Below are 20,638 nucleotides of genomic sequence, written 5' to 3' on the forward strand. Positions count from 1 at the left end.
AAAAAAGCCACTTAAAAAAAAAAAAAAAAAAAAAAGAGCTGAGTGCCGTGTATTATTCTCCACACACAGCGCGATCTGAACACGTTTTGTCAAAAAAACAGGTATTATCCACTTTCAAGGCATTGTGAGTTCTCGTTTTATAGCAGAAGCCGACAAGCGCCCTTGTTTGTGCAGTAGCCCCTCACTGCAGAACACAAGATCCAGGGGGCGTGGTTGGATCCACGTCTAGGGGGTGGAGATTGGTAGGTTAAGGGGTGGAGATGGGTGGGTTTAGGGATCAGAGGGTGGAGATGGGTAGGTTTAGGTATATGTAAGGTGGGAGGAGTTGGATCTGGATCCAACCACGCCCCCATGGATCTTGTGCTCTGCAGTGAGGACCTTCTCTATTTCCGTGATTGTTTAATGTTCTGTATATGTTTAGTGATTTGGGGGCCCTAAGCAAATTTCAGGTATGGGGTCCCAACACAATACCTATGTGCTCATTCAGGTCAGGTGACAAGGCTGCCAGTCTCTTTGAAAAGACATGCTAGCTGAGAGGAGTTTTATCAAAGCTGCCTAAAAGTGATCGAGGATGGATAATTTCGATGAACTTGATGAACCCGTGATATCTTCTTCAGGGCGTAAAAGGAAAATAAAAGCTGAAATTTTTTCACGATACTTTGCAAAAGCAGCACGTTACAATGGTGAGGGAAAAGAAGCTCCCTGTATTGCGTGTGATCAAAACCATACAATCTATGATCACAACAACATTTGTCAGGCATCTACATTGTCAGCTGAGGAGGTTACAAATATTAAACAAGTGTTTTTGTTTAACTCGGAAACATGAAATGTGGAGTTATCTGCTTTTGCTATAAAACAAACTTTATATATATATATATCATACTTTTAATGAACTTTTAATTATTTGTTGGAGTTATTATTACTTAATCAAAACAACCAAACTGCAGTTTGATTGTTACTTGGAGTGCACAATAAAAAAAAAACTTGATTTCTGAAAATAAATAAAATGGAGTTATCTGTTTTTGCAAATGAACTCTTCAAATACTCATGTGTCCTGCATTTATCTTATGAAAGCCTTTGTCCTTTCTTTTTTTAAACAGGCACAAGGAAAGATCCCAGATGTTGCATTCGTCAAATAAAGAGTTGTTGGAGGTTTTACGGAAACCCTAAACCGCAAGGGGTCTTCCTGATTCTTCCCACCTAAAATAAATTCTGTAGTTATTTTTTTTTTCCTGTCTTTTTTTTCTTCTAAAGAAAAAGGTTCTCAACAATTTAATTTCTTTACATTGGAAAATCAAGTTTACAGAGCAAAAATAAGATAGGAAAAAAATGACTCGGGAAGGCACTAAAACCATTTTCCCCCACTATGTGAATTCTTTTTTTTTTTTTTTTTTTAATACCACTGACTTTTACTGAACAAAAAAAATATTTTCAAAATATCTTTTGCCGTTCAAGGTTTCCGTTAGTTTTAACTGTCGTCATGTCCAATATGGGACAGATATGACAAATAAAGTACTTGTTCATTGCTTGTGTTTTGTAAAATAAATATTAACCATGATCTTATTTACCAGACTGTAAGAGTGAGTTGTATTTTACTGTGAATTATAGCGGAGAAGGAACATTATAAAAGTATGTTCAGTACAATGTGTCTATCAAAGCTGAATGTGCCATCATACTTGCATCATAGGGACACCCGTATATGGTTTTACTTCCATTATACGGCATGTAATGCTTCAAAAATCACACCAAATTGGATGCAGTCATGAGGAAAATGTTTATTGCTGTTTGGGTAACCACTATATACAGTAGGTTATACACATAACCAAAAGAAACAGATTTGTGCGCAATACAGCCAAACTTGTGCATTTTTCCAAACATAATAGGAAACAATGAATTATTGCTCCAAGTAAACAAGTTGGTTCCTCACATGGGTTTCTCCACAGCATATGCAATAGTGTTTATTCATTGTTGGGAATTTCCATTGCCGTTTTTGGAATGATAATTGGGCAATTGGGTCTATGACAAAAGGGTGACGCATTGTACATTGTAAACTGGTTACACTCAGTAACTTAAATCTCACTGAGAAAGTTTGGGGCTAAGCTGCAGGTCAGGCCTGTCCCATCAGGCTCGACATTGAGCTTCCTGACCACTCCATCTTCAATCAGCATGGCATACCTGCACATACACACAACCAGGATCAGCACAGGCAGTTGAGAAGTGAAAGTGTCAGTTCCACATGAAAATGAAAGTTTGATTAAATTGTACACTTATTTGACTAGCTATCATCTTCACATTCTGTGGAGAAGAAATTATCCCATATTTTTTGGGGGGGGGGAATTATTTAAGATTATGCAAAATAAAGTAGATACCATAATCATGACTTGAGGGACAGTCATCTCACCTTTGAGACCTCAAATGTCCAAGCACCTGGATCAAGTGATCATTGTTCAGGAAGAGATCCACAGCCTGTATAGAGAAAAGGGACTGCATTAAGTAAAATAGCATTTAATCCTGTGATATTTCCTGATTTCAATGCATGAAGGTGATTCAGAAGCAAGTGTAACCTTTGTGAATGCTCCTGTGGGATCAGCCAGCATCCGCACCTATAATAAATCAGCCATATAATGACTCGATAGATAATTCCAGTCTGTCTTTCTAAATCCTTAAAGAGACAAATTAGACTGTTTTAGTAAAAGGCAGGTTAATTAAGGACGGAGAGTTTTCCCACCTTGCCGTCTGCTCCGTTCTCTTTTCCCCAGGCGGACATGACAAACACATCATTAACAGACACACATGCGATCTCATCCACACCTCTGGCCCTCAAATCCCCAGCCATCTGTATGAATCCTGGGAGATGAGTCTGAGAAAACACAAGTGGATAAAGACAAACAAAACACTTACATAGATGACGAGAGATTTATTCAAGACTAACTTATGTTATTATACATATTAGTTTTATTGCACTTCTTCCATAAACTTATGCAAGGGTCTTCAGACTTTTTCAGGGACAACTTGAATGTTGCAGTTTAGGCCTGGGGCCTCATTTATAAAACGTGCGTATGCACAGATTTGATCATAGAGTGTGCGTATGCAAAAATCCACGGCAACGTTCATATTTATAAAAACGGTCAGACGTGGAAAAGAGCTTAGCGCTACGTCAGGGTCTGAGCAGGCGTACACACTTTTGTTTGCCCGAGTGCTGCAGGTTTTTGGAAATATAAGCCATTCTTGCCGCTTGTAAAAGATTTGGACATTGTCAGGTGCTCTTTTATAAGTCAAGGACATTAATTATACATTGTTTACAGTGCGGAGATCTGAAACTGTTCAGCTGCGCACAATTTCAAGATCATTGCAATTTATAGATTTCACATCTAAAAGAGAGGCGTACGCACGTTTTCTGTGCATACGTTCGTTCTATGAATCACACGTACACACTTTGAGAAATGATCGTAAAATCTAATTTAGGATTCTTTCTATGCAGTATTTTATAAATGAGGCCCCTGGCCATTAATAAAATGCTTATAGTACTATTCACGTTAAAATAATTACTGATGTTCTAAGCACATTTTCTGATATTTTAATGTTGTAGAGAGAATGATTTAGCTGAACCCTTAGGTTAACAATGTATTTTTGTTTAATGTTTTTTTTTTCTTCACAAAAATGTTGGTACCTTTGAACAGCCAGGTGTGAATGCTCCTGGCACACCAAAAAGCACTCCTTTTTTGCCCCTGAAAAGTTCAGCCATTGAGATGCTGTTCCCCGGGTCTCCCTCCTGCACCAGTACATCTGGAAGATGTTGACCAACCTGAAGAAAATTAAAAAGACGAGCATGAATAATGCAGCATAAAACATAAAACTGATCAAACAGCTTCATTTCTTAATCCATTATTTATTAGTAAGTCAATTCATTGCCACAGCAACACAAACACAAAGAGCTGATGACAAAAGCTGTTCCAGTAAACTAATTTCAGAGATAAAAAAAGAAATAAAATTGGACACCTGACTGAATGATTCTTGTGATCGTAAAAACCTTACGATTTTAAGGCTTATGCCTTAATGCTTGAGAACTCGTGACTCATACTCAAGCACCTTTATTAACTTATTTTAACTTAATTCTTCTTCAACAAATGTTGTTCGTTGACCCTAGTGTCAAACCAAATATATTATTTTAATATGGATTTTTGTAAACCTGCTTACTAAAATTTGGGACAGTTTGGAGGAATTGTGCGATTTGTGCAATTCTCTTGCAATAAACATTAAAATGATTCTCATTTTAATGGTAAAGGACGGTAAAAACAATGCTAAACCTGTTAATTGGTTAACAGCAAGTTCCCTTCCTATACATCATGAAAAAAGGGCATTTACAGTTCTTGGAAGTGAAAAAGAATAGGTCATCTTATATGTTACACCTACCTGTGATGAACTTTGATTCATCATTTTGCTTTCTCTTTACCCCCGCCCCCCCGTGTTTTTATGGTGGTTGCCAGTAAAGGAGCATAATACATTTTAGTACTTAGGGTTAGTGGTATATTAACAGTAAATGAGTTAATTAAATATACATTTCTTGCTGTACATTTAATTTGAATCCATAAATATTAAAATGTTGCTACCATATCTTTTATGGCCAGGTTCTGGTAACTGCAGCTGCTGCTATTACAGTTAAATTGAAACCACATTTAGATCACATTTTTTGAAATTATATAGTTTTGATAGTTCGGGTTCTAAATGATGATTTGTAGTAACCTCATAAACTCTTATTTACCATAAACCACAAAAATGTTTGATCATTTTTAACAATAACTTAAATGGTTGATAAGCTGCGCAGTTTAAAATGGAGTCAGGGGAATGAGATTGTTTAGTGTTTTAGATTATGTACAGGGCTACTTATTAATTATAGCCTAGGCTAATGTAAAATAGTATTTATTTTCTTTATTTTGTCAGGTTTGGTCATGCATAATTCCCATAACTACTAATTCTCAAAGTATGTTAGATTGTGGCTGTATTAAAAATTGTGTTTGCTAATGTAGCCTATGTGTCTGCTTTATGATTTTTGTTTGGTTTTCTTGATAATGTTGTTGTTGTATGAATCTTAAATGCAATAAAACAACTGCATTTCTCCTTAGTTTTTGTTTGCTTCTTAGTATATTAGTTTAATATCGAACAAATCGATAACATTTGATAAGTACGCAGTTATGGTGTGTTGCCATAAACTCGCGAATCCCGCTCCAATTCCACGTTTGCGCGTCAGGCCTACAAGGAAATAGTTTACTTCTATCACTACTGCTTTAACTGATCGCCCACAACATATTTGAATAAGTATCAGGAAAAGAAAATCGCAAAATCGTAACATCACGGACACACCACCACTAAAAAATAACCCGCGCTCGTGTTATGAAATGCGCGAATAAAAACACTCATGGCCGCCACAGTAATCTAGAAGCGTTTATTTCAGTCAGCGACCGGAGAAAATAGTGCGCCAAGGTCATGTGCAATGCCAACGCCAGTCCTGTGTCTGGATGTCCTGCTGCAGCTCTTACCTGGATCGGCATGCTGGTGTTGCGAGTGGAGTGCAGCAGTCTAACGCAAAGGGAAGCACGGACGCCTTTCTGTAGAAGTGTGGTGAAATCATGGGTTTATATAGCAGCAGCGACTGCGGAAACACAACACTCATCCACTCCCGCCCCTCCGCTGAAGGATTCTCGTCAAAGCAGCTTCTTCCCGGCCACTAATTCACTTTATTACACCAATAAAGATAATATACTGGTATTAGGACAGTAATTAACTGTTAATGCGAAACCAAAAATTACTCCACCCTCACAGTCTGTCCAGCTGGATTATGTCGTTTTAACTTGCTTGCCTTTGTTGTAGATGACAGAATTTTTTTCTTCAGTATTCTGTAAAACGGGTGAAAAGGTAAATTTCTGTAACATATCAGACAACAAAATGCTTAAGAGTTAATAGCACATTTGAAATATACTGAGATTTGATCATGCCTTCAGATAGTAACAGGTAAATTTTTGGAGAGTTTTACAGTTTCGGCATTTGCATTACAAGCCTTAAAATCAAGGTCAAATTAAACTATACAATGTGCTTTTTTTAAGAAGATAGTTAATGCTGATATTTCAATAAATGTGAATGTATTATTTTTTGATTATAAGTTGTTTACTATTTTAAAAAATGATGGTAGACAATGTGATAAAAATGAAAGGGCGTTTAATTTGTCCTTGAAGAGTTTAGTTCATGGAAAAATTATGGTGTAATTGCGACAAATGGGTTTTTTTCTTTGTGTTTTGAGTTATGCAATTATAAAGGGGAAATTTTTTAATGATACTATATCCAGTGTTGGGGTAACGCATTACAAGTAACGCGAGTTATGTAATCAGATTACCTTTTTCCCAAGTAACTAGTAAAGTAACACATTACTTTTTAATTTACAAGAGAATATCTGAGTTACTTTTTCAAATAAGTAACGCAAGTTACTTTTTTTTCCAATTATGTGTAATTAATTAATCTCACTCACACACACACAAAAAAAACACAGATTCAGTATTCCTCAAAATGAATAAAAATAATGCAACTCAGAATATGACGCAAACCTGCAATAATTAAATGTTTAATGTAAAAACACAAATATGCTTTATGTATTTAATCCCATTCTATTAACCAATGTCTTTGCTTCTGACCTTCGATGATCCAGTTCAACCATACTAATAAGCACAAATTACTCTAGACAAACATTTGTGTCTTTTTTTATTGCTGAAGTGTGTTGAACTTTCTTCTGCATTTTACTGTACAGACGTAAATTTACTTTCCCTTCAGCCTGAGGCTTATTCATTTCACTTTTGGTGTGAAAAGGCTTTTATATTTGCCAAAAATATAACTTTTTTATTTTAAAAACAAACAAGCAAGCCCTATCCAGATTTAAAAAGTAATGCAAAAGTAACGTAACGCATTACTTTCCATAAAAAGTAACTAAGTAACGTAATTAGTTACTTTTTTATGGAGTAACGCAATATTGTAATGCATTACTTTTAAAAGTAACTTTCCCCAACACTGACTATATCTCACCTACAAACTGAATATTAAAAATATTGACAGACAGAATAAAGTTTTCATGAAATATGTCTGCAGGGCTGTAGCAAGTATATAGTAAATGGGGGATGACTGTATCTGCCCTCAGATCAAGGGGAGATAATTATCATTTTTAAATGCAACTTTTAATTAGTGAGCATAGACCAATATACAGGCAAAGAGCCCAGAATTTGAAATTGTTAGCAGTGGACACCAGTTATAATTATGGGGGAGAATTACTCATTAAATGAAGTATCTGTCTAAATCAGAGAGATTAATGTATTACTATTTTGACATCTTTAATACAATATGAACTCCAATTAATCATGGTGGAAATAATTATATAGGCTTATTCCTAAAATGATTTCTGATGTCATAGAGAACACTCAGTTAGGAAATATGCCCAATATGGGGCAACTTATAACACAAAATATTTTCTGTAGCCAAATAATGTGAATAATGACTTGACATATTTCAGAATATATCATATGTCATGGGAATATTTATAATTATTTATTTTTTACCTGGTCTTCTGTAATATTTCCCCACAGGATTTTTTACATTCACCTGTTTACCAATTTATGTGTCCTGAAAGATTTTTTACATTGTATTTCTTTTTTTTCTTTTTAATTTCCAAGGTCTGAGGAACACAATAATACAATAATAATAATAATAAAACAATAATAATAAAATAAAAAATAATTTAAAAAATCATCATCCTTATAATATTATATTACTGACTGAATAATAGAATGTGATTGACGTGAATGGGAAGCATCAAAATGTGTTTAAAGACTATATGTGACCCTGGATCTCAAAACCAATCATAAGTCACACAGATATATTGGTAGCAATAGCCAAAAATACACTGTATGGGTCAAAATGATTGATTTTTCTTTTATGCCAAAAATCATTAGGATATTAAGTAAAGATCATGTTCCATGAAGATATTTTTTAAATTTCCTACCATAAATATATCAAAACTTAATTTTGATTAGGAATATGCATTGCTAAGAACTTAATTTGAACAGCTTTAAAGGCTGATATATATTTCTCAATATTTAGATTTTTTTTGCACCCTGATTCCAGATTTTCAAATATTTGTATCTCAGCCAAATATTGTCCTATCCTAACAGTCCATACAAAGGAAATCAATGGAAAGCTTATTTATTCAGCTTATTTATTATATGATGCATAAATCTCAATTTCATAAAACTGACCCTTATGACTGGTTTTGTGGTCCATGGTCACATATTTACATTAACCATTTATATAATTTAAATATAGGCCTACACAATGTCAGTGCTAAAAAGCATTATAAGAGATTACTTGTTGACTCAGAATCACTCTTATATACAGCGTTGCTTCATATGCAGTAAATTATATAAGCTTAATTAAATCTTCTTACATCAACTTGCCCAATTAAAACAGGCCTAATTTATAGACTACGATTCTGAACCCTAAACGGCCGTATGGTGGCGCTGTATTCCCGCTGGTCGTGTTCACGCGTGTGGCGCTATACAACTTATAACCACATGGGGCAGTAGCACGCACACACGTTTAATGCAGGTGGCACAATGATTGAAAGTGGTGTTACTCCCAAAAAAACAAACAAAAAAAAAGGCTGACCATACCAGTACTATGAGTTTGCACTACTTCTCCGTCTTATTTAAAGATAAGTGATATTGTTTTATCTGTGTAATAGTACTAAATGAGTATATAAAATCGCTAAAATTACATAATTATACATGAAAGGCCAGCACCATATCCAGCTTTGCCTACAACATGAAAACAATGGAATGGACCAGACACTTAATAAAAAATAATGTTCATTCACTATTTTGCGGTTAGATAAGCCTAAATATGAACAATTTGTTTTCAACCACGTTAAAGAACAGACAGGATCATGACAAAATGACATAGAAATCCAATGACAAGTGATGACGCGTGTTAATTTATTACAAAACAAATTGACACTGACAATATGTTAAAATACCTCTATTTTCCTGTGGCGTTCTAGTGTTTGCTTTCTCTTCACAGTGATTCAATATGAACAAAGTGTTGAAATAGTTACTACTGCAGAACCACTGAGCTTTACAAAAAGGAAACAAGCAAAAAAGCACAGACATTTACAATCATTTGACTTCAACCCACACAAATACCAGAACAATAATATGAATAAACATCCGCAAATTGAGTAAAAAATAGATTTTAATCTTTTAAATACAACATTTTGGAATACAAATATTGTTTTGTTCTTATTATTACTATTGACTGTTATCACTAGTGTTACTGTTGAGGTTTGATTTACAGTATATCAATATACAGAAAAATGTGAAAAACATTTAGGTAAATTCTGGTATTGCTTGCTCATTTACATAAATATACACAGACACACAAAGAAACACCTAGCCATGAATTTAATTTATCTTTCAATCATATGTTATGTTCTAAGTCTGACAGACAAAATGGCTTTATATAATGCTTACCATTATGAAAACACTACTGTAATATCATCATTATATTAGAGTTATTATTGACACAAACATTGACATATTTTACAGCTGTCTTTGAATGGACCCACTCATTCATGGTTATGTACACAGTCCATGACATCCCAGTAACCACTTAGGAGAGACATTAACTTCTTGTGTATAAAAGGAAAAAAAAAGAAGCATTTTTCAGTTTTGATAAATGCATATAGATTGAATAAAAAAAAATAAACCAAGTTAATATCCCATAAATTCCCTTAACTGGCATAATTTTAAGAAAAAATAGAGAAAGTTTTGCAGTGATAAACACATATTAGTGCCTGAAATCTGCAATATTATATTGAGTGAAAATGAACACAAGAATATAACGTCCACTGGCTTTCATATGTCTTAAAGTTAGTACTTTAATCACAAAAAGGATAAATCTAAAAAACAATTCAATACAAAACAGACATTTGATAACAATCTCCCAAATGAATTGCTTTATTTCAATACCAAACCTTCCAAGGCCAAGCTTCATAGTCTATATGGAAAACCAAAACCTAAACTCATGCCATGAGCACAAAATGAGCAACAGAAACTCATATGATCACCCTAAGCACGTCCCCTCAGTATCCTGCACTAAAAAAACCTGCAGACCCAGATTAATCCTAATGTTGAGCTGAAAATATTATAAATATCAACCTTGGAAGATTCTTTCCCTCTGCATCTGTGGCGGGTATCTGCAGCGAACCCCTTTCAGAGCGCTCATACAATCATTGCTGCGAACAGCATACAGTGAAAATCACCCTGAAGATGTGGCGTCACCTCCCAGGCCTAACTCTGTACAACAGTGCTTTTCATTTTTAGTACTTAAATTGGTAAAGAGGCCAAAATGGCAACTGGCTTTTCTTCCTCCTGTTTTCACGTGTAGGTTAAATAAAAGGTAGAGGAGTTGTAGCACTCTAAACGGAGTATGATTGCATATAATATCAGACGAGCGTCTGCAAACAAACAACTATGAGGAGATCACGCAAACACATCCTAAAACAACCAAACGAAGAGTCTCGAAGCGACGGCTCGGGATGAGCCCAAATCGTGAGGCTTTCCAATTTGCATTTAAATGTTGCTCTGCACCACAGAGGCTTTCAGTTTGAATATCACAGAATGAACCTGCGACTGTCCGGCTGCGTCCGTGCACAAATTAAGGATTGTAATACAGAATATGATCTTTCTTCTGAATGACTAAAAATGTCTTTCCAAATGAATTACTCCCAATCATTCACAAGCAGGCCAGTGTCATCTGAAGAATCGAGGACGATATCAGAGGGTCCCACGCCGTCTGAAAAACTATTACAGCAAAAATCAAACTACAGTAGTGGCCTACAGGAGGAAAAAACTCCCCGTTTACCCTGATTTAGACGCACTGTTGGTTCAGTTCAGCATTTATAGTACCCATAATCTCCCATTCACATAATCCATATCCCAAAACGATGATGTTATTCTTTTTAAACACTTGGATAATATACAAAGGACGGCATGGTTTATTAAAATTTACTACAATCAAAAAAACTACTTTGCTATGCGACTACACCACTACTAAATTTCGTTTCGAAGCAGAACGTGGCATGGCAGCCTCTTGTTTTTAAAAACAGCTGACATCAAATGAGTTATGAAATCTTTCATATTGCTTTACGTAGTAATATGATGTCGCAGTATATTTGCAGTATCAGTAAACTGAAATTTGTTTGTCTTGAACTGTATTTCCACCTGTACATCTTCACCTATGTGTTGCATATTCCACAAAAAGCTAGCGGGACAAAGTTAAATAGCACTTGTAGTATGGCGAGTGCATTATAAAAGACGTTATTAATAGGGTTGGGCGATGTCTACCAAACTGGCATCGGACGATGTCTACAGTGAAACACTGTGATGGACGATGACATCGGGGGGCGGGGTTAGGGGTGTGCCCGAAGCGTGAAACAAATAACGCGTTATACGGAGCCACTAAAAGGTTAGCCGCTTGCTAGCGGTAGCCTGTTGCATTACAGTACATGAAAGTTCACTTACCACATACACAGAGTAAGGAGAAATGTCTGATAGGACGATGGCGAATGATTTGCAGATCCTGAGCACCAATGACAAACATCTAATCTTGTCAAATGTGTGGTAAGTACTGCCGCTCCATAGTATTGAGTCCTTGTGATTGCGAATCTCAAAAATGAAAGTTATATACAGTCACCTATACTTATCCAACGATATAATTGCTTTTCTCGTAGGCTATTTATTCCCTTTAGGGTTTCCGTAGTACACTTAATTTCCTTTCCGAACACGGAACTGGGATGCGGCGGATTGCGGGAGAGGGGGTGGTGGGGGATCACGATGTCAGCTTAACATCGTGATGTCTGCCAGCCATCGGCGATGGACGATGGCATCGTTTATCGGCCCAACCCTAGTTATTAACTTTACACAAGTGCCTTTTTCGCACCGATTTAAGGAGAAAAAAAAGCTTACTCTGTTATAACTGTAGTGATAGTGACAGTTTGTTATGGCCTACCATTGTTAAAGAAGGACATATCATCGCTGAATCGTTCATATTGCTGCAGTCTCAGTAGGCGCCCTTGGCACATGAATTTCTCTGAGTTTACAGTAATGGTTAGCTCCTAGAAACACTTATCAGGATGGCTGTGAAGTGACAGAATGAATTACACGGTTTCTCGAACACTGATATAAATATTAAGTGTGTCTAACCCTAGTCTGTGTTGACGTGGTACCCATTGAAATCAAGTGAAGGAGGAGCATTGGATGTGAAAGATCAGTACCGGCGGACAGCTACACGAAGCGTCTTCTTCATATTCAACCCCAAAAAGTGTTTTCTTTTGGCTTTTGTAGCCCTTGCGCACACAAAAAGACAAAAAGTTTGCCGTTTTCTACATCCTTCATCCGACGTCGTCTCTTCTCTAGGGTGAGTCCATCATGGCCTCCAGCATCTCCAGGAAGAGTTTGTGCATAGGCACGCCGCCGCGGGTTTTGATGCTGTAGAAGGTGGTGAGGGCCCGGCCGGCGGTCTGCCTGAGGAGGGGCAGGGTGAGGAGGAGACGTCCCACACGCTGAGGGTCGTCAGGGTGTCGCTGGACCTCCAGCTCCAGCAGAGCCTGATGCAGCAGGTCCCGTAACTTCTGCACGGCCTCCATGTCCTCGATGTACACCGAGTCTGAAAGAGGAGAAGAGGATGAGTGATTAGACCTTCATATCTAAACGGGCCTGTTTACAACTGGTCACTTTATGCGTTTTCTCTGATTCGATCGTGAAAAGACCAGGTGTAAATGCCCTCCGAAACGCTTTCGAGACAGATTTAAATCTGATCGCTCAAACCGCTTCAGGAGGTGGTCTTTGACGCATCCCAGACGAAACTGAACAAGGGTAAATGCATCTGGTTGTTAAAACCACATATGTAAATTTTATTCCTCCCAAAATGTAATTATTTTTTTTATATATATATAAAAGTTATTTTTATGGGCTTTTTATACATTTTTTATTGAGATACGACAGTAGAGAGATGACAGGAAAGCACTGGGAGGAGAGAGGGGAGCGGGATCGGCAAAGGACCTCGAGACGGGAATCGAACTCGGGTCTCCGTGACCGCAGTCGCACTATGTGTCGACGCACTAACCACAAGGCTATTGGCGCCGAACTCCTAAAATGTTAAAATAATAAACGTGTGAGTAAGTTATAGTCAGATACGAGAGAGCTAAAGCTACATGCATCGTCATGAATGAGTAGCTGAGTATTTCTTCAGCAAACCGACGTGCAAACTGCCGCAAATGAAACTGAAAGTAAGTCACAGACACTCAACACACACAATCATTCATAAAAAGTAGTAATACTAAGTTATCTTTCCAGTGCTGATGCCGCTCTCGCACCTGTCTTTCATCTGGAAATTAGCTGATGATGAATAAAATGTTGTGCATATCTGTTGCTTTCGTTGACGTGAACGTAAATTTGCATATAGCGCGGGAATTTAAGATCTGATTTATATCAATTTTGTGGAGATACATTTATGTGGCCAAGTGTAAATGGAACCGTTTTAACAAATCAGATAGATATCCGATCAGAGAAAACGCTTGAAGTGACCAGGTGTAAACAGGACCAATAAAACCAACGTTACTCTTCCAAAGTTGTGATTTCATCTCAAGTATTCAGGAGAACAAAATCATTACTTCTGAGAAAACTGGCACAAAATAAAAAAAACTGAAATTTTAACTATTGAAGCCACTTTAATTGAAAATACTGAATTACATGTGGCTTAGAGAGTGCAGACAAAAATGAACTTCAAGTTGCAATTGCTTTATGTCTGTAATGACAGCATGTCGGATCATTCTACAAGCAAATTATTCAGTCATATGACTTTTTGATGAATTAATCCAGTAAATGTGTTTATGCGCAGACATTCTAAATTAAATAAAACATTTATCCACCTCAGTTGAGCGCATACATTTTTTATGTGTATTTAGGAAATTTTTTGTATCTTTCCGTTTCCACCTAGCTATTTTATGCATTATACCAAAATCTGCATAAATGTAGATGTAAACCTGAAAAATCACGTTTGGTGACGTGAACTGGCATAAAGCGAAGACATTTGAGGACCTAAACATCACAGATTTACCTCATGGCTGAATTCAAAGAATACTGTTTTCTACTGTAATATGCTGATTTAGTGCTCAAGAAATATTTATTATTATTATTATCAATGTTAAAAACAGTACTGTCGCTTCGGTTCAATTTACTTCATCCTTTCTAAAAATATAAATTTCTTAAAAAAAAAAAAAATACAGACCCAAATTTTTTTGTGAATGCTAGTATACTTTAACATTTTGAATGTATTATTAGATGTATTGTCCCTAGATAATGACATCTTGTTTGTTGTGATGTCCAAAGAAATTCCAATGTGAATGCAGTTTTATGAGGATTACTGCAAGGAGCATTTACAAATGCAGTTGTATATCAACAAATTTAAGAAATCCAAAACATATAATATGAACCTCTCTTGCTAATTAACTCTTGCCACGTGTGCCAAAGGTCACTGCCCCATGAATAGTTGTGTTGGTGGGGGCTAATGTTTAGCATGTACACACAGATATATGAGGTGTAAGGAAGAGGTCTTGGGTGTGTTCAAGATTCAAAGCATGCGACTCCCAGAGTATTTGCATAACAAATACAGATTCTGTGGGTGAAGCAGATACGGGTGTTGAATTTAATATTTGCAGTAATCAAATGTTTAATGGGTTCTTCCGGGTGGGGGATGAATTCGTACAAGCAAGACGGTGACAAGACAGGTACGTTTACTACACAAAACAGAATACGGTCTGGTCTTAATTACTGGCTGACTCAGTCGGGTCATGCAGGTTGTGATCAGAAGGTAGCTGGTTGTTCAGGGAACAAAACTAGACTGCGGAATGAATGAGTCATTAATAGGAAAATCTTGACAGGAAGTGCACCTGAGTTGGTGAGCGCGATGGCCTTGAGCATGACGAACTCCTCGCGGTCCAGCTGCAGGGCTCTGAAACGCCGAGCGAGCTGGCTGATGGCGGCGTTGAGCTCAGTCAGACCGGCCACACGAGACATCTCCTCATCCAGCACAAAGTCCTCAGCAAACACCACCTCGTCCTCACAGCCGAGAGAACGGTACGCCACCCCCAACACCAACACCTCCAGCCACACCGACTGCAACACGGACATCTGGTCAGCCAGTGACAGCGAGAGAAAGCCTGGATGAGGGAGAAAAAAAAGAGAGAGGTTCACGCCACACGTCCACTGGTGCAGAAGAAAACATGCTCAAAATACCCAAACACAGATGGCTCGTCTTAAATGAATGCAAAAGGTTGGTCAAAAATCAGATGGGTGACAAAGTATTGAAATATTAGCGTAAAAGACCTGCCACAGTCTGTTATGTCAGTATTATTAATAAAACATTTTAAAAATTACATGAAAAAGTGAAAACCAGTTAACACTGTTTACTGAATAATTGATTTGAAAAAAACTGAAGCAATACTTGCTTAATTGAGAAAGGCTACATGATATTAATTAATACTGTTATAATGTTTTTATTCATATATATTAATGCATTTATTAATTAACTGCATTTATTAATTTAATTCAATATAGTAATACGTAACGATGTGAAACTCCAGCACTGTCGGTAGATTTCGAAAAGCTTATGACAGATGTCACCACCTTCACCTCATAAAGACGCATTTTTCGCCACTCATTTGCATAATGTTGAACATTTCTCAACTTTTTGTCTCTGTCAGCACTGTTAATCCCACAATCCTCCCCTCCTACGGAGACTGTAAAGGCCCGCTCTTCAGATCTAGTGTATGTGGAGTGCAGAGAGCGGGATAAGAGTTGTTGTTGAGTACCTAGACACAGTGGACACTCACAATAGTGCTCTAAATTTGGAGGTCTTGAAAATAGCCAGAGACTGACAAAAGCGGTTGAAATCGCTCCTTCCAAGGCTGAGCTCGGACAGCAATTAGGAGAAAAGGCTTCCACGTTCTGACTGGAGCTCTGACTCACCTGCTCCAGTTCCCTTCAATTATAATCTTTCTTTAGGCACCTGTTCTCTACAGACAGCTGTGATTGATCAGGACTTTCAGGCAGTGCAGAAATGTGAAAATATCAGTGACTAAAAAGCTGCTAACTGTTTTCTAGCTGGCTTTTTCATAGCCTCCTGAAATATTAGCCTGTTATTGGCACATTAGCATATGATCTGCTTTCCTTCCAACCACCAAGTATATTAGTGCAACTTGGCCAGTAAGTAACACTTCCCAGTAAAATGTGTAAGTATAAGTACCCAGATAAACCGTTTGCATGAGTAAACATGATGAATAACTATTACCGTGAATGAAAAGAGGATATTTCAGGAAGAGGATGTCTGCTACTTTTTGCACAGATTGCAAGCGACCTTTGCCACTACAATTAATACAATTACGCTTTTTATTTCTAGTGGAAAATAGTGGCCATTCATAAGATCTGGTTTACAGTGCAAATTATTCTGGCCAGTTAGTTTATTCAGTCGCCATAATTGCAGATGTCTGACTGACATAAAGCAAAAAATATTGTTCCTTTGTTTTTACATGCATGAAATAGATTAGGCCATAATAATGGACCACCATAAAAACAGCAGGAACTAACAAACAAATTGCAGAACATACAAACTGTATATGAATTTAACAATACTTACTAGTTGTTTAAAACACAATTTGATGCCACTAAACTGGCAGGTGATTCCTGACAAAATCCAGTGATTATTTCATCCTCCATTAGTCTAATACACTATAGGATGCGTCTCATTTAGATCCCTAGGTCAAGAATCACTATATCATGTACACTAGGAGTGGGCGATATACCGGAAGACACTAATTGGCTGACATTAGACAACCGGTAGAGATTTTAGACCATCGTCTCTATTGTGGTTACACGCTCATGTGATGTTGCTGTGCTACGTGGTCACGAGAACTTATCGTTTGCACTTGTTTTAAGCATTGCTATTTAAAAACAAGTGATTTTAAGCCGTTAAAACGCAATCAGCAGCGAAAGAGAATTAATTTCGCTATATGCATGCACTGTCTGAGAGAACGCTGTCAGAGAGCCGCGAGCACATGAAGACGGTGTTCATCATAGAGCGTGGGAGTATTGAACGGAGTCTTTTTTGGCGCTTTATAGGCTTTGATACATACACTTTCATGTGTTAAAATGCCCGTCTTTGCAAGTATCCTTGTAAACACAGTAATTTAGGTCTTAAGTGAAAGCAAACAGCTGAGAAAGAAAACATGTGTAACAGTATATTGGATCCGGGCAGCTCTTAAAGTGACAGCAGTCTAATATTCCTGCTGTCTGTCATTCATGTTAATCAAACAACAAAAGAGTGAAAATCTCTCACTGCTCTCGACTAAATCACTTTTGTAACTTTAATAAGAAGAAATACATATTTAATTTACAGTGATGAAAATGCAGTGTTTTTATTCATTTGATTACTTTATACAATATATTTAGCGTTTCTTATTTATTTGTTCTACTGCAGTTCTTTTGTCCTATTGCTTGTAAGTAGTTTATTCTTATTTACTCGCTGACCGTTTACTTGTCTTCAGTGAGCTGTTTTTTTTTTTTTAGGCTAGTATTAGTTTTTTGTGATATTAACACTGGAATGAAGAAATTTCTAAGGTATCAAAAATGTTGATATCATAAAGACCTTATTTAAAGCAAAAATAACTATATCGTGATATATCGTTACCATGAAATAAAATGACTCGCATCATGATATAAGATTTCGGTCATATCGCCCACACCTAATGTACAAAAATTCACACTTCAGAATAAGGGAACATGGCGACCATTGATGCTCCCTGCTTTTCATTGTGCTTTGTAGAGAGTCAACATTTCAGTGTACTGGAAGGTTTTTGCGATTGAGACAGCCTCCCTGATCAGTGCCCTGACTACTAAACTAGGGAGCTGATGGAGACGCACACTATGTTTTCAGGCAGAATGATATAAAACCCTTTGTGCCCTTAGTCAGCCAATCAAATAAGGGCTTACCAGATCAAGAAATTACTTTCTAGTTTCAAGTGCAATGTGAATCAGACAGTGAATCAGACTGAGACAAGCAGAACTATGTGGTAGCTTAAGTTAAGTAACAGGAGAGTGAGTAACCGGTAGCTCGACACCAGAATAGCTTCATTGACACGGTCTCCTTGCCAACCGTCTTGCTGTTCCTCTTCTTGCTCTCACTTACCAGGAATGTGCTTGGCCCAGCCGATGATGACAACTAGTTCCCGGTCGGCCAGGTCGCAGAGAGTGGTGAGCGTGCGCTGGGCTGTGTCAGGCTGCAGGGGGTCTGGCATAGCAAACAGCTTTTCTGGCTCCGCCACCAGCAGATGAGACACAATGATGCTGGATGAGCCTGAGAGAAACAACATTACTCAGCTGAATAATCAAGCCAAGTTTATGCAGTAGTAATTGCAGGCCATAAAATTAAGTTTGTTTAAAATAAATAAATAAAATTACACATACATTTTAAATTCTAAATAAATAAATCAATATTTGTTATTATTACCCTTCTCTCCCTCCTTCCTTAAAGGTATCGGTGCACTCTGGTACGTAGCATTCTCCATCTCCGGGCGTCTCTTATATTTCTGCCGTCCACCTCTGACTCGGTCCAGGCGGACACCTACACCAAACACAGAAAGAGGATTAGGATTTTGGCATTGCCTGTGGATCACACCGTACACTGAGGTACTTAGGTATCGTAAGAGAGAGGATTGGTTGTGCTGGCCAGGTGCCACCTTACCTTCTTTGAGCATGCCTACTTTGAGGCACTTGGTGAAGCGACACGCCTGACAGGCCTTCCTGCGGCGCTTGGTGATCTCACATTCATTGGAGGCAGGACAACTGTACTCAATATTACCTGTTAGATGGAGGTGAAGATGTTATAAAAATGTCCAGAACAGTGTTTTCTAGAGAAGTAAGTTTTTGTAGCAAAGAGCTCACTAATATACATTAAAAATATGATCTATTATTTATAAAAAAACAATGTTTGTATACAACAAATATCAATAATTAACATAAAAAGAAGTAATAATATTTTTAATTATTAATATTTAATCTTTTTAATGTTATATATTTTTTAATTTAATTAAAATAATACAAAATACCTTTAATTTCATGTCATAAGAACTAGTCAGTAACGATAATACATTTTTTAAAAATTGTGATACACAAAACAGCTCAATTTTCTCTGATTCACACAACTAGCGGGCTTGGCTCACTTACAAGCTATCTGTAACGACAAGTGAATCTGGTACACAGTAAGACATGCTCACCCTGTATCGTTCTTTTGAAGAAAGCCTTACAGGCTTCACAGGAAGCCACTCCATAGTGGTAGCCAGAAGCCACATCTCCACACACCAGGCACAGTCTTTTGGGAAGAGTGCTTAGCGCATACTTGCACCGGCCTCCTCCGCTACCGGTAGAGCCCTCCTCGGCTCCATCCGCACCCTCCTCCTTAAAATGGCAACGTAACGCAGGCGTGTAAGGGGGCGGGGAGTAGCGGCCAGCACCTTCTCCTCTGGATCCCCCTCCTCCACTCTGAGAGGAGTCTGAGGACGCTCCTCCCGGGCTGGTCCTCCCGCCGCCTCCGCCTCCACCTCCGCCGCCTCCACCGCCACCACCTCCTCCATCGGGACTGCTGGGTTCAGCCTTTATGTACAGGTCGGAGCGTCGCTCTCTAGAAGACATGATACCTGTGAAGAAAAATGTGTGACAGTGAGGAAAAAGAGGGACCTTTTCAGTTTTTATTTCATCATAATCATCATCACCTTGAAGGTCAAGACTGGATGTTTCAACATCTGATTCATTTTCAAAATCCAGTTTTAAATCTGATACATATCTGGAATTCAACCATTCGACACATCAAAATGAATGCATGGGAATTAGTATGTGTGAATCCTGAAGGTTAATCATCAGATTGAAGGTGAAGTCATGCATCTAATGTCACAGAACAACTAGGGTTGGAAATGAACATGGGCTTGAGTAGGGCTGGACAATAATTCAATATCAATATGTATCGCGATATAATTTTTTTCAATAACGGTGATATGATTTTTAAACACATTTCCGATATTTCGATATTTCAAAAAACATTTTCGTAAACTGAAAAAAAAAAAAAAAAAAAAATCAAAATAAATTGATGTGTGTCGGTTTAGGGCAGGGGTTTTCAAACTGTGGGGTGCGCCCCCCCAGGGGGGCGCCAGCAACTGTCAAGGGGGGCGCGAGCATCAGTTAATTCAGAGACGTTCCCTGGAGAATTTCTGAATACGAGTTAACAAATCTTTAGCCATCCACTAGGGGGCAATCTGACTCCCACTGCTAGTCGACAGTTAGAGCAGAGTTTGCTCGAGTATCAGTTATGCTCAGTGTTGCCAAGTCTGCGGTTTTCCCTGGTTCCCTGGTTTAGGGAAATACCGGGAAATACCCGTAAATGGTGCATCATGCACGTGAGGTTATCTGACGGAGAGACGCAAAGCAGTTTAAAGCAGAGT

General features: G+C 37.7%; 3 protein-coding genes across 5 annotated transcripts in view; 1 reads left to right on the forward strand and 2 right to left on the reverse strand.

Annotated features, from left to right (window-relative positions):
• Nucleotides 1-1,223, forward strand: part of LOC107700021 (nuclear RNA export factor 1-like) — a 13,274-nt gene extending 12,051 nt beyond the window's left edge. For both annotated transcript variants that reach the window (XM_016501509.1, XM_016501510.1), the window contains exon 21: nucleotides 1,101-1,223. In XM_016501509.1, the coding sequence (XP_016356995.1) occupies nucleotides 1,101-1,139 (39 nt within the window). In that variant the 3' untranslated portion in view covers nucleotides 1,140-1,223. The remainder of the gene's footprint in view (nucleotides 1-1,100) is intronic.
• Nucleotides 1,224-1,755: 532 nt separating this feature from the next.
• prdx5 (peroxiredoxin 5) lies at nucleotides 1,756-5,689 on the reverse strand. Its single transcript, XM_016501512.1, has 6 exons — nucleotides 5,538-5,689; nucleotides 3,671-3,805; nucleotides 2,729-2,860; nucleotides 2,565-2,603; nucleotides 2,402-2,466; nucleotides 1,756-2,175 (listed from the first exon to the last, which is right to left on the reverse strand). Exons 1-6 carry the CDS (start codon nucleotides 5,547-5,549, stop codon nucleotides 2,070-2,072), a joined length of 489 nt encoding a protein of 162 aa, XP_016356998.1. The 5' UTR covers nucleotides 5,550-5,689; the 3' UTR covers nucleotides 1,756-2,069.
• Nucleotides 5,690-12,026: 6,337 nt separating this feature from the next.
• LOC107700023 (steroid hormone receptor ERR1-like) overlaps nucleotides 12,027-20,638 on the reverse strand; it is a 19,710-nt gene continuing 11,098 nt past the window's right edge. For both annotated transcript variants that reach the window (XM_016501514.1, XM_016501513.1), the window contains 6 exons: nucleotides 19,421-19,840; nucleotides 18,889-19,005; nucleotides 18,655-18,768; nucleotides 18,334-18,501; nucleotides 15,041-15,310; nucleotides 12,027-12,756 (listed from right to left, as the gene is read on the reverse strand). In XM_016501514.1, the coding sequence (XP_016357000.1) occupies nucleotides 12,503-12,756; nucleotides 15,041-15,310; nucleotides 18,334-18,501; nucleotides 18,655-18,768; nucleotides 18,889-19,005; nucleotides 19,421-19,835 (1,338 nt within the window). In that variant the 5' untranslated portion in view covers nucleotides 19,836-19,840 and the 3' untranslated portion in view covers nucleotides 12,027-12,502. The remainder of the gene's footprint in view (nucleotides 12,757-15,040; nucleotides 15,311-18,333; nucleotides 18,502-18,654; nucleotides 18,769-18,888; nucleotides 19,006-19,420; nucleotides 19,841-20,638) is intronic.

This window comes from Sinocyclocheilus anshuiensis, unplaced genomic scaffold (assembly GCF_001515605.1).
Source record: "Sinocyclocheilus anshuiensis isolate Anshui unplaced genomic scaffold, SAMN03320099.WGS_v1.1 scaffold1023, whole genome shotgun sequence".
NCBI lineage: Eukaryota > Metazoa > Chordata > Actinopteri > Cypriniformes > Cyprinidae > Sinocyclocheilus > Sinocyclocheilus anshuiensis.

Coding starts and splice junctions, on each gene's coding strand:
- prdx5 (XM_016501512.1), bottom strand. Junction 2,861..3,670: donor TCACACCTGGCTGTTCAAAG/GTACCAACATTT, acceptor GTGTTTTCTCAG/ACTCATCTCCCAGGATTCAT. Junction 2,604..2,728: donor AGAACGGAGCAGACGGCAAG/GTGGGAAAACTC, acceptor GATTTATTATAG/GTGCGGATGCTGGCTGATCC.